General features: G+C 47.8%; 1 protein-coding gene across 1 annotated transcript in view; it reads right to left on the bottom strand.

Moving 5' to 3' along the window:
* Positions 1 to 10,722: 10,722 nt before the first annotated feature.
* PTPN22 (protein tyrosine phosphatase non-receptor type 22) overlaps positions 10,723 to 13,072 on the bottom strand; it is a 60,721-nt gene continuing 58,371 nt past the window's right edge. The window contains exon 22 of the mRNA XM_060277155.1: positions 10,723 to 12,481. Coding sequence (XP_060133138.1) covers positions 12,417 to 12,481 — 65 coding nt within the window. The 3' untranslated portion in view covers positions 10,723 to 12,416. The remainder of the gene's footprint in view (positions 12,482 to 13,072) is intronic.

A 13,072-nucleotide genomic window follows, 5' to 3' on the forward strand; every position in this document is an offset into this window, starting at 1 on the left:
TTAAAACATGTCTCGCCAAAGTAGTAGTAGTGGTAGTAATACACAAAATAAATTGCATAAATAACTTAAACTACATAAGCAAAATCTCTTGAAAAAGCACTAAACAGTTGAACAGTTCCTCGAATAATCCTAGATCTAAAGCATAGGTGGGGAACCATCTGCGTATGATGATGGTGAGTGGACCAGAGCCAAAAGTAGGTGAGGATGACCCATTTCCAAAAACCATTTGACATCAAAACTAAAAGGGTTTAAAACCATCCTTCCTGGGTTATCTTCCTCCTGGGTTGATCTGCAGGCAGTAGCTGAGTAGTGGGAAAGAAGGAGCTGTGTGCTGCTGATCAGCAGGACTTGTATGCACACTTCACCATGGCTCAGAGCAAATCTCTTCCTCTCTCTGGCTTTCCTTTTTCAGCAGCTCTCGCAGAAATGCATCAGGCTCCAGTGGAGGAATAGAGCTACAGTATCTGTTCTTCCCCTCCAGGAACTTGCTGGGGGGGGGGGGAGAAAGGAAAGGAGAAGCAAGACTGCAAACTGGATGGGAGCCCTCCATAAAGTGCATGTGGACCACAGGTTGAAGGTTCACCATCCCAATATAATATATACTTTAAGAATTTGTGGAGAAAAAAATGAACTCCAGAAAGCAAAAATTATTTGAGTTGAGAATTTAGACTGATTAAGAATGTGTCCCCAGCAGGTGGAAAGTTTTTGAAACTACAGCAAGATACAGTGATATGTCTACTATCAGTACTGTACTGCCATATTGTTTGTTTTAAATATGTCTAACCTGCCTTCCAACCTACGTATCAAAGGTGGTTAACCCCATGGATTAAAACAATTCAAAACACATTAAAGTACAATTTAACAAATACTATAGCACAGGCTTCCTCAACCTCGGCCCTCCAGATGTTTTGAGACTACAATTCCCATCATCCCTGACCACTGGTCCTGCTAGCTAGGGATCATGGGAGTTGTAGGCCAAAAACATCTGGAGGGCCGAGGTTGAGGAAGCCTGCTATAGCATGCCATCTGTCAAATATTGAAGACATGCATCTTGGCTGTCAAATGTATCAAATACTTGAGTAGCTGACAAATAGACAAACTTTTCAAATGACAAATTTGAGACAACCCTACACTCAGTTGGTTAGAGTGTGCTGTGTTCATGCTTAACTGGGATTAAGCACCTTTCAACAAAGTGGGACTTGCCTCTCAATAAACATCTTTAGGACTGCACTATTAATGGAACACAGTTGCTAGGCATACTGCATTTTACATAAGGATTGGTTTTTAGAGGCCTTTAGTTTGAGGTGTTCCATATATTGTAAATATGAACTGTTATGTACTGAACTGAATCCTAGAACAATAGGATTCAGAATCAGCGGGAGCTACCCAATCCAACTCCAGGTGGAAGTGAATCCGCAACCTGATTGGCCTGCTGGAGCAGCCAATCAGGCGGCTGGCAGAAGTGAATCTGCTACCTGATTGGCCTGTAGGAGCAGCCAATCAGGCTGCAGGCAGAAGTCAATCCACAATATAATTGGCCCACAGGTGTAGCCCTGAAGTAGCCAATCACGCAAGGCCCAGTGTGTAAATAATGTATATAAGCAGATGGTTTTGGGAAAAGAGCCATTCGTCTTCTCTTCTCCTCCTTGATGACTATGAGCTGAATAAAGAGCATGAAATTCACTCTCGACTCCGAGTATATTTCACTGGCGATGAAGGTGGGATCCTGCTGAGCTGACCGCCACCACGCACTGCACCACAGCACCGCCACCTGCTGCACCGCTGCATCGCACCGTGCATCCAGGCTTCAGCTCCAGGACCCAAGGAACCCAGAATGGCAACCGACAGCAGCTTCTCGCCATTCAAACCAGCATCAGGAGACTGGGAAGGGTACGCCGCCCGTTTCAACTTCCTCCTGCAAGCGAAAGAAGTCACCAACGATGCCATGAAGAGGGCGACATTCTTCAGCGTCTGTGGAGAGGAGACGTTTGAAATCGCCCGGGCTCTCCTTGCACCTAGAGATGTCGCTACCGTCTCTTACAAAACAATAATGGAACGGCTGAAGGAGCACTTCTCACCACAGCCCTCGGTGGTAGCTTGCCGAAATGCCTTCTACGCAAAGCGGCAAGCCCCGGGGGAAACCATAACTGGGTTTGTGACCTCCCTCCGCCAAGCCGCCCGGTTATGCAACTTCTCAGAATTGGAGAACATGCTTCGTGACCGCCTCGTCGGTGGCCTGAGGGACGAGATGTTGCAACGACGCCTCTACGCCAAAAAAGACCTCACGTTCCAGATTGCTCTGGAGGAAGCCCTGGCAACCGAAGCCGCCGAGAGGTCAACGCAAGAGGCACGACCGGCCCCGCCATCCCAACCGAGGGTCTACCACGAAGACCTCACCGACGAATCCGAATCTGACAGGGAGGAAGTACACCGAGTACAGCGGCGCACTCAAGCAGCACACACACCACAGCAGCCTCGACGAGAAGGAGGGAACTGTGCAAGCTGCGGGGAGAACCACGAGAGGAGGACCTGTCGTTTCCGCAACGCAGAGTGCAGGCAGTGCAGAAAATTGGGACACATCGCCCGGGTGTGTCGGGCTCGACTCACCCGTCGACAAGCATCAGATGCCCGACCCAGGAGCCCCAGGTCACACGGCACCATGCACCAAGGCAACTCAACGGAGATCACGGACTACCAGGTATTCCAGTTGCCCCATCCCAGCACAGAGAAAATTTATATAGAGGTACAGATAGAGGGAGCCCCATGCCGCATGGAGCTGGACACGGGTTCAACTCTATCCATAATCTCGGCCCGAACATTAAGGGAACTGTGCCCTAATGGGGGTCCCAAACTAAGGCCGGCCCCATTCACCCTCCGGGACTTCCAGAAACGTAAGGTCCCTACTATGGGGGTGGGGACCTTCAGGGTGCAATATCGAGGGCGAAAGCAACAATTGGACTTGCTGGTAGTTAAGGGCCCCTACGTTAGCTTACTGGGACTGGCATGGTTTGGACCTCTGGGGCTAGCCGTTACCGGGGTGAACCGCACTAGCTTACAAGTGGACGTGGACGCCATATGCAAAGAGTTTCCAGGGGTTTTCGATGGGGCATTGGGACGATATACAGGACCCCCCATTGCCCTACAGCTAGACCCCGCTGTACGACCCATCAGGCACAAGGCCCGCCGGGTCCCGTTCGCCCTGAAACCCCGCATAGACGAGGAATTGGACCGGCTCGTGGAGCAAGGAGTGCTGGAGCCAGTGCCCAACGCCCCCTGGGAAACTCCAATTGTCACACCCGTCAAGCCTAACGGTTCGGTCCGCATCTGTGCAGACTACAAATGCACCATAAACAAGGCTCTCACGGCCCATGCATACCCAGTGCCAGTGGTCAGCCATGTCCTCGCCACCCTGGCTGGGTCAAAAATCTTTGGCAAACTGAACTTGGCCCAAGCGTATCAACAGTTGCCTGTGGACGAAGCCACAGCAGAGGCTCAGACGATTGTGACGCACAGAGGGGCATTCAGAGTAAAGCGGCTGCAATTTGGCGTTAGCGTGGCACCAGGCATATTCCAGAATCTAATGGACTCTCTCCTTAAAGGGATTCCTGGCGTCACCCCCTTCTTCGATGATGTACTGATCGCCGGGCCCACACCAGAGGAATTTGAGGACCGCCTCCGCTCCGTCCTGCACCGTTTCCAGACGGCGGGCCTCAAGGTGAAGCGGGAAAAGTGTTTACTGGGAGTGCCGCAGGTGGACTTTCTGGGATTTAAGGTGGACGCAGAAGGGGTCCATCCAACCGGTGACAAGGTAGGGGCCATTTGTGAGGCCCCAGCGCCCAAGAGCAAGCCCGAACTTCAGTCATTCTTGGGACTATTGAACTTTTACCATGCCTTCCTTCCCCATAAGGCAGCGGTAGCGGAGCCCCTACACAGACTCCTAGATAAAAGGGCCCCTTGGGTGTGGGGCCAGCGACAAAGGGCCGCATTCCAGGCAGTCAAGGACTTGCTCGTCTCGAACTCGGTCTTAGCACACTTCAACGAGAGGCTGCCAGTGGTGCTGGCATGCGACGCCTCTCCCTATGGCATCGGCGCTGTCCTGGGACACCAACTCCCGGATGGAAGAGAGGTGCCGGTGGCATACTTCTCCCAGACGCTTGCTGCAGCCGAACGAAACTACTCACAGATTGACAAGGAGGGTCTGGCAATCGTGAAGGGCGTAAAAAAATTCCATGATTTCTTGTACGGGCGGCCCTTTACCATAGTGACTGACCACAAGCCGTTGCTTGGCCTGTTTGCCCCTGAGAAGCAGACCCCCCAAGTGTTGTCTCCACGTGTCCTCAGGTGGTCAATTTTCCTTGCCGGCTACCAGTATGCACTAATCCACCGCCCTGGGAAGGCGATGGGCCACGCAGACGCCCTCAGCAGGCTACCACTACCAGAAACAGGCCCCGACCCAGCGCCTGCGCAAGAGGTTATGACCCTGGAGCTGCTTCCCGACCGACCCATTCAGGCACAAGAAGTTGCGCACCATTCCACAAAAGATAGGGTCATCTCCCGGGTCCTGGACTGGGTGTGGCGAGGATGGCCCAGCAGCAGCCCCGGGCCAGAATTTGCTGGCTACACAAACCGCAAACATGAACTGTCGGCCCACAAGGGGTGCCTGTTATGGGGAAGCAGGGTTGTTGTTCCCCAGCCCCTCCGCAAAAGGGTCCTCACAGCCCTACACGAGACACACCCAGGGGTAGTGAGGATGAAGGCCCTTGCCAGGAGTTATGTGTGGTGGCCGGGGATTGACAGAGAGATAGAGGCCTGGGTCCAACACTGCCAGACCTGCCAAGAATCCCGCCCGGATCCCCCAAGGGCCCCAGTCCAGCCCTGGGAGTCCGCCCGACATCCATGGTCACGCTTGCACGTGGACTTCGCTGGCCCCTTCCAGGGAAAAACATTCTTCATAGTGGTGGATTCCTACACCAAATGGCTGGAGGTCGCACTGGTACCATCCACTTCTACGGCGGCAGCCATCCGGGTACTACGTAAGCTGTTTGCGACCCACGGGCTCCCTGACACCCTCGTCTCGGACAATGGAACCGCATTCACGTCAGAGGAGTTCCAGACCTTCACAGCGCAGAACGCCATCCGCCACATCCGCTCAGCACCATTCCACCCTGCCACCAATGGCCAAGCGGAGCGCATGGTGCGGACCACCAAGGACAGCCTCCGCCGCATGACACAAGGGGACTGGGAATACCGCCTTGCCGCATTTCTTCTAGCACAGCACAGCACCCCAAGCACAACGACGGGCCGGAGCCCAGCTGAATTACTAATGGGCCGGCGCCTTGCAACTAGACTGGACCGACTTCACCCCGACAGAGCTCAGGATGAGGTAGTGGTGGGGAAAGGCAGGAACCCCCGGACATTTGTGGCCCAGGACCCAGTGTATGCAAAGAATTTTGGGGCAGGCCCAGCATGGGTACCCGCCACAGTCACCAAGGTGACCGGTCCCGTGTCATACGAGGTACTAACGGAAGGGGGGCAATGTTGGCGCCGCCACTGCGACCAGCTACGGCGACGATTCCCAGGAGGAACCCGGGAGGAGAGCGGGACAGAGGGGTCCCAAGGGGACAGCAGGGCAGTGAGGCCTGTAGAGCGAGAGGGGTGGGCAGGGGAAGCAGAAGCAGTAGGCACAGAGGGGCGCCCCGAGGCTGGAAGGACACCGGAACCAGAGCTACAACCTAGTGGTTCAGTGGCGCCAGACCAGACAGCCCCGGCACAGCCAGCAGCCTCGGAACACGAGCCAGAACCAGAACCCCTGACCAAGGAACACCCCAGGCCACAACGCACACGGAGGCGGCCAGCAGACCTTGGGGACTACGAATGCAACTTCCCGGGCAGGACTGGAACTTAGAGGGGAGGGGTGTTATGTACTGAACTGAATCCTAGAACAATAGGATTCAGAATCAGCGGGAGCTACCCAATCCAACTCCAGGTGGAAGTGAATCCGCAACCTGATTGGCCTGCTGGAGCAGCCAATCAGGCGGCTGGCAGAAGTGAATCTGCTACCTGATTGGCCTGTAGGAGCAGCCAATCAGGCTGCAGGCAGAAGTCAATCCACAATATAATTGGCCCACAGGTGTAGCCCTGAAGTAGCCAATCACGCAAGGCCCAGTGTGTAAATAATGTATATAAGCAGATGGTTTTGGGAAAAGAGCCATTCGTCTTCTCTTCTCCTCCTTGATGACTATGAGCTGAATAAAGAGCATGAAATTCACTCTCGACTCCGAGTATATTTCATGAACCCAAATACTTTTGTGTTAAGAAGAGATAATTCTTCAAAGCAAACAAGCCCACTACAGTAATTGCTATTTGATGTACTTACGCAAACTGTAGCAGCCCCAGGCTGACAAGCAGCCCCTTCTAAAATCATCCCCACCTTCCAAACGAAATACACATTTCTGAACTGGAAATGCACATTGATATAAAGTTGCTACTTGGCTTTGGCATTTTCTCTCTCCTTTTCAAGTTTAGATTTGCATCATTTAAAATAGGTGTGCAAATTGCCACCTCCCTGCTCATCTGAAGCATAGTGCTTCAGTGTTTGCAGTGAGAGATGTTCTAGTCCTTATTGACAAAATGAAAACTTAACAAATCACACAGTCCAGTTGGTATCCACCCAAGAGTTTTTAAGGAACTCAAATGTGAAATTGCAATATTCTAACCAAACTATGTAACTTGTGTCTAAGATCAGTCTCTATACCTCACTGGAAAGTAGCCAATGTAACACTAATGTTTAAAAAAGAATCCAGGGGAACATATTGTTAGTTTTATGTCTGTTCTGGGAAAACTAGTGGAAAGTATTGTTAAAGATAAAATAACCAAGCAGATAGAACAGGTGTGGGGAAATTTTGGCCTGCCAGATGTTGCTGAACTATAACTCTCATAATCCCTTGCCATTGGCCATGCTTGCTGGGGCTGATGGGAGATGTAGTTTAGCAACATCTGGAGGGCCAAAGGATCCCCACACCTGATATAGAAGAACAAGACTTGAACAAGAACCAGCATGGCTTCCATGACAATTAGTCCCATTTCACTAATCTATTAGAGTCCTCTGAGAGGGTCAACAAACATATATAAGTAATGCAGTTGACATAGTGTACGACAACTTTAAAAAATACTTTCTGTGCACATTGGAACAAAACAACCTTAGTGTCAAATACATTCATGGAGTCTGAACTGGTAGTGACTGACTAGGAACAATACTGTACCTTGAGGTCATAGTGGATAGCTCAATTAAGATGATAACCCATTGACCCAGTGTGTGGCAGCTGTGAAAAAAGCAAATTCCATGCTAGGCATCATTAAGAAAGGTACTGAAAATAAAATTGCTGGTGTCATAATAAAAAGGTAAAGGGACCCCTGACCATTAGGTCCAGTCGTGACCGACTCTGGGGTTGCGCGCTCATCTCGCATTATTGGCCGAGGGAGCCGGCGTATAGCTTCCAGGTCATGTGGCTAGCATGACTAAGCCGCTTCTGGCAAACCAGAGCAGCACATGGAAACGCCGTTTACCTTCCCGCTGTAGCGGTTCCTATTTATCTACTAGCATTTTGACGTGCTTTCGAACTGCTAGGTTGGCAGGAGCTGGGACCAAGCAACGGGAGCTCACCCCGTCACAGGGATTCGAACACCCGACCTTCTGATCAGCAAGCCCTAGGCTCAGTGGATTAACCACAGTGCCACCTGGGTCCCCTGGGTCGCCTGTCATAATACTGTTAATATAATACCTGGGTCACCTGTCATAATACTGTTATACAAATCAATGGTGTGACAACTCTTGATATATTATGTTCACTTCTGGTTGCCTCACCTCAAAAAAGATATTGTAGGGTTGGGAAAAGTTCAGACAAAGGCAACCCAAATGATGTGAGGAAGCAACTCTCCTCTGAAGAAAGCTTATAGTGCTTGGGACTTTTTAGTTTAGAGGAAAAGCCAAGTAGAAATGATAGAAATGTTTAAAATTAAGCATGGAGAAAGAAGGTGGAGAAATATGTTTCTCCTTATAGCATTAGAATTAATAGGAGAAATTTGAACTAAAATGCTGGTTAATTTTCATGAGGGTTTTTTAAAATTGCAAATTGATGCAAAATGTGGAGAACTGAATTTAAGACTGGAGAGAAACTGAGAGAACCTAAATTGACAGATCCTTCCATCCCTATGTCTGAATGCCAGTTGCTGTAAACAGCAGGAGAGGAGAACAAAGCTCCACTCATGTCCTGCTCAGGCTTCCTATAGGTATCTGGTAGGCCCCTGCAAGAACAGAGTGTTGGACCTGTTGGGCCACTGGCCTGATCCAGCAGACTCTTTTATGCCTCTAGTCAATGAGGAATGTACTGAAGCCATAGAGCGTACTGGACACCCACAGGAAACAGCACCTTTTCTTCTTAATCTGTTTAGCTGAAAACATACATCAAAGAATACACACTGGTACAATCTCACACAGCCACAAAAAGAAGGAAAGAAAATAGGTTTGATTACTCCCGAATCTGCACTTAACTCCAGGTTTCTTTCTTTTTTATAAAAAGATCTGAGCTAAGCATGTTTATTTTTAATTAAATCCTTCATGGCAAAATTAGAAATTCAACACATCTGTGAACTGAGTAATTAGGAAAATCGAGATTTGCACACAGAGTACTAAAACAGTTGGCAAGTGCTCTGTTGTTCGAATGTTTGGCTACAATGGTTCCTATTAGCATTCGCCTAATTAAAAGATTACTCTTAAATAGATGACGCATAAATTATGCCTTGATTGCCACAGGATTTTCTATTGCTTTTCCAAAATCAGGAAGAGGCTGACTGAAAGAGAGAAAGTAAGCAGCCCAGTCCATCCTGAAACAGATTGCCCAGCAACAGTCATGCTGTTGGGCTATCAAAGGGGATGTGTGCTGCACTCTTGGTGCTGTCTGAAGAAGAGGAAACACAGCTGGCTTATACAGTGTAAGGCCAGTTATTCTTTTCACTCATTCTACACTGGCAGAGGAGACATGCTACAAGAACGTCCTTGTAGATCTGAGAATTAATGAAGTTCTATTGATGAATTGGAGGTGCAGATATGGCAGGCAGGAATATTTTGCCTCATTCCATTTGCAGATTCAACTTTTTTTAGCATTAGGAAGACCCATGTGTAATTCCATTTTTCTCTCAGTTTAAATGCAGCAGCTCCCATAAAATTTGTTGTCCTCTTATCGAACTTGTATGCATCCTTTCTTACATCTCTTAAAACCAACAGGTCACACCCACATCAACATCCTGAGAAGGGTACAGATTCCCACAGATCTACAATTTCCAGCACCCCTAACAAACTACAGTTCCCAAGATTCTCCATGACCGCAAAAGTGGTATGTAAGTGTGCTTTGAATGCATAGTGTGGATATGTGCCCAGGCCATTGTTCACGTATCTACCCCAATTACATACAAAGCCAATGATGTGTCTTACTTTTACAAGAGAAATAATGCACAGGAGAGAGGTCCTGATCCTCTCCCCTCTTCACTTTCCCTCCCCATAGTTACTTTTCTTCTTTTTTGGTTGTATTACCAGGAGTGAGCCATGAACAAAGAAAAGTGGCTGGAACAACTAAGAGGAAGTAAGGCACAGAACAGGGGTTGGCAAGGTTTACCTCGCCTGGGCCGGTTCACTCCCGCAGAGATCACTCCGTGGGCCAGATCGCATCTGCGCATGTGCAGATGCTATTTCCCACATCTGTGTCTGCACAGACATGATTTCCGGCACTGCAGAAGCGAGTCCCTGCTCCATGCCGTGCCGGTTTAGCCAGCGTGTGGGGACTCGCTGAGTGGGCAGCTCGGTTGGGGGCGGCTTGTGGGTCGTTTAAACGACCCTTGTGGGCCGCTTGTGGCCTATGGGCCACATGTTGCTGACCCTTGGCATAGAAGCAGGGAACGGTCAGTGCCCCTCTCCCAAGTGGCCTCTTTATGAAAAAAACTGTATTATATGTGAACAAGGCAGCATTTCAAGTTCTGGTTCTAATTTTGCTACAAGAGTGAAAAAGCAAGTTCAAAGCCCTCAATGTATTCATTCTTGACTGTTTCTAATATTTCTTTTTTTTAAACTTGATTTTGTTTTAATCATATTGTCACATGCCACCCTAACGTTTGAGTGAGATTCCAGAGGTTCCAGGCACTTACCCAAGGTTTGTGTTTCCTTGGAATGAGGCACAGCGGAGACTGTGGTGTCTTTAGGATATATGGATTATTTACATATATATACAACCTGAGTCTCTGATGGTGGGGTTCACAGCATTAACACCCCAAGAGGGCATTGCTTCCCCCATAGCCGCAGCCTTGGATTCAAACAGAAATCAAGCACTGTTCTGTATCTCTCATTCCCCAGCTTGCTGCTTTGCTTGCATCGCTCCAACTTTCTGTTCTGAACTCTGGTTTTGTCTTTCTAACTATCCATGAATCGGGGGAGGGCCCCCACCCACCCATTAAAGCCACCATAGCAATATTGTTTATTGTTTTTATGTTGTACACCTCTTTAAAAATATTAAGCGGTCTATAAATGCTTTTAAATAGAAAATGAAATAATTCACACCCCTGCACCAAAGTAGATTCCACTAGCACAAATAAGATATAGACGTTATTGTACAGTACACAGTTGGAGTCGATCCATGCCCTTGTCAGGGAGAGCACTCTTTGTATCAGGGAGCACTCTTTGTATCAGACACACAATGAATCCCACGGTAAAAGAGCCATGCAAATATATCAAAAATTGGATAACCTGCCTTAAGATTTTCATACGCGCAACCCAATTTGCATTCTCTGACTCATTTGTGTTTGTAATTCAAATGAGTCCTTGACCTACATGGCTGACTTAAATTTTTTGCTTTTAAGTGGAAGCCAGTCCCTTATCCGTCAGAGTTCTGAATATTAGTACTCTGAATGTAGCTGTTGGCAACTCAATAAGTATGTCATTAAAAGTTAAGTAACTTCTTTTTGACAGTGCCAATGGTAGTGCTACACACTTTGGAGATAAATCTGAAATATGCACCACTATTGAATTTTGTAGAAATGCAATCTGCAAAAGCAGTAACCAGCATACTAAATAAATAAAACATTTTATTTTATTATATTGCATCTCCCATATAACATTCCATTAAATGCTTTAGGGTTTCTTTAAGTTTGGTTTTTCAAGTCCCCCCCCTTTTTTTACAGAAATAAAGCCTGTCAGTTGTGCCTGATTTCCCACCCCCCAACTTTGCTCTCTTCTCTAGAGTGTACCACATCTCACTTGCTCCAGGCATCTGGGTGTGTTTCCACAATGCAAATACTATCCTGTAGGTGCCCCTTGCATAATGCACCTTATGTGTTTACACACCAGTACTTTGACCATTTGAGCATGGAGAATACTGCTTCAGTGGAAAGTATAAAACCTTTGCAATCCCCAAATTCTAGCCCACAAACTTGTGAGAGAGGATTTCAAGTCCTGATTGCAATATATTTGCAAAAGTTAGGAGGGAAAAGGCAAATAAAACGCTCCTAATTTGGGGGAAACAGATCCCAGCTGGAGAAAATCTTGTCGCAGGTGTTGAGGCTCCACATGCCAGAGTATTAAAATGGTCAGGTATTATTCCTTAAAATTTCAACAAGACTCAGGATCAAAACCAAGCAGTTGGTTTGGAGACACCCCAATGGCTGCTTGAAGGATGGTTGGTTTTATTTTAAATGTAGGCAGCCAAAACTGCTTGCTTGCTTGTTGATTTTCAGAGATAGGGCACCTGTGGATGGCTGGCCTCCTACATGTGTTACATACTGGAAATCACAGGATACAACTATTGCTTCTGTGTCCACCAATGATTACCTGATGTCCACTACTGTACAGTCATGCAAATAAATGTCCTCTGCATGTGAGTACAACAGAGAAATTCCCTACCAGTTTCTGATATATTTCAAAAGAAAGGTCTGAGCTTGAAAAATCCACAACTGAATATCACTCAATTCTTGGGACACAATAATTACTAATAAATAACAGTGCCTCTCATCTTCAGCATTTCCCCCTGCTGAGCCACATCTTAGCTAATGCCTCCTGGAATGGAGGAAACACCCCCAGGAAAGATACTGTTGCTTCAGGAAAGGCAGGAGCCCCAGCACTTCTCTTTTGTTTGGCAGTGTGTTGTTTCGACAAATACAGTAGTACTTCATTGGAAACGTGAACAGAAGCCAGGGACTTTCGCAGTTCAGTATTATATTTTGTCTATAGAGGTCACATCTACTATCTTTCTAGTAGCACCCCAACCAAAGCCTTTTTGTTCCAAATGATGGTCCTGCCGCAGACTCCAATTGTTGAACTGAAGGCAGAAGAAGGCAAGGCTCCCGGAGAGACAAAGGGCATCAGCAAAGTTCTACTAAAGGTTCCAACTTGGTGGCGGATCTCTTGGTCCCTTGGGTTTTGAAAACCGGTTTGCAAAGCCTAGAAAACAAAACCAAGAAAATGTTACTTATGGTCTAGAGCAGGCACCCCCAAACTTCGGCCCTCCAGACGTTTTGGACTACAATTCCCATCTTCCCCGACCACTGGTCTTGTTAGCTAGGGATCATGGGAGTTGTAGGCCAAAACAGCTGGAGGGCCGCAGTTTGGGGATGCCTGGTCTAGAGGACCCTTGTGATTCGTCCCACTCTACAATTCTATGATTCTAAGAGATTAGCATGTGATTCTCACACAAGAATAACAAAAGAGGCCAGCTATCTGATTCAGCTAATGACAAGCGAGTCTGATATATTGGCATACATACATACTGTATATCACGTTGCTGGAATTATTTACTCTGGGAATGGGCTTGTGGAAGAGAGTGCAACAACCCCACAGTAAGTATTTTGAAAACTACTGTAATAATTTCACAATATGTTGACATCAAGCATGGTGCTGGGTTAGCTCAGTCGGTAGAGCATGAGATTCATCATCTCAGGGTTGTAGGTTCGAGCTCTACATTGGGTGAAAGATTCCTGCATTGCAGGGGTTGGACTAGATGACACTCGTGGTCTCATCCAGCTCTACAATTCT

This window comes from Zootoca vivipara, chromosome 7 (assembly GCF_963506605.1).
Source record: "Zootoca vivipara chromosome 7, rZooViv1.1, whole genome shotgun sequence".
Classification (NCBI taxonomy): Eukaryota; Metazoa; Chordata; class Lepidosauria; order Squamata; family Lacertidae; genus Zootoca; species Zootoca vivipara.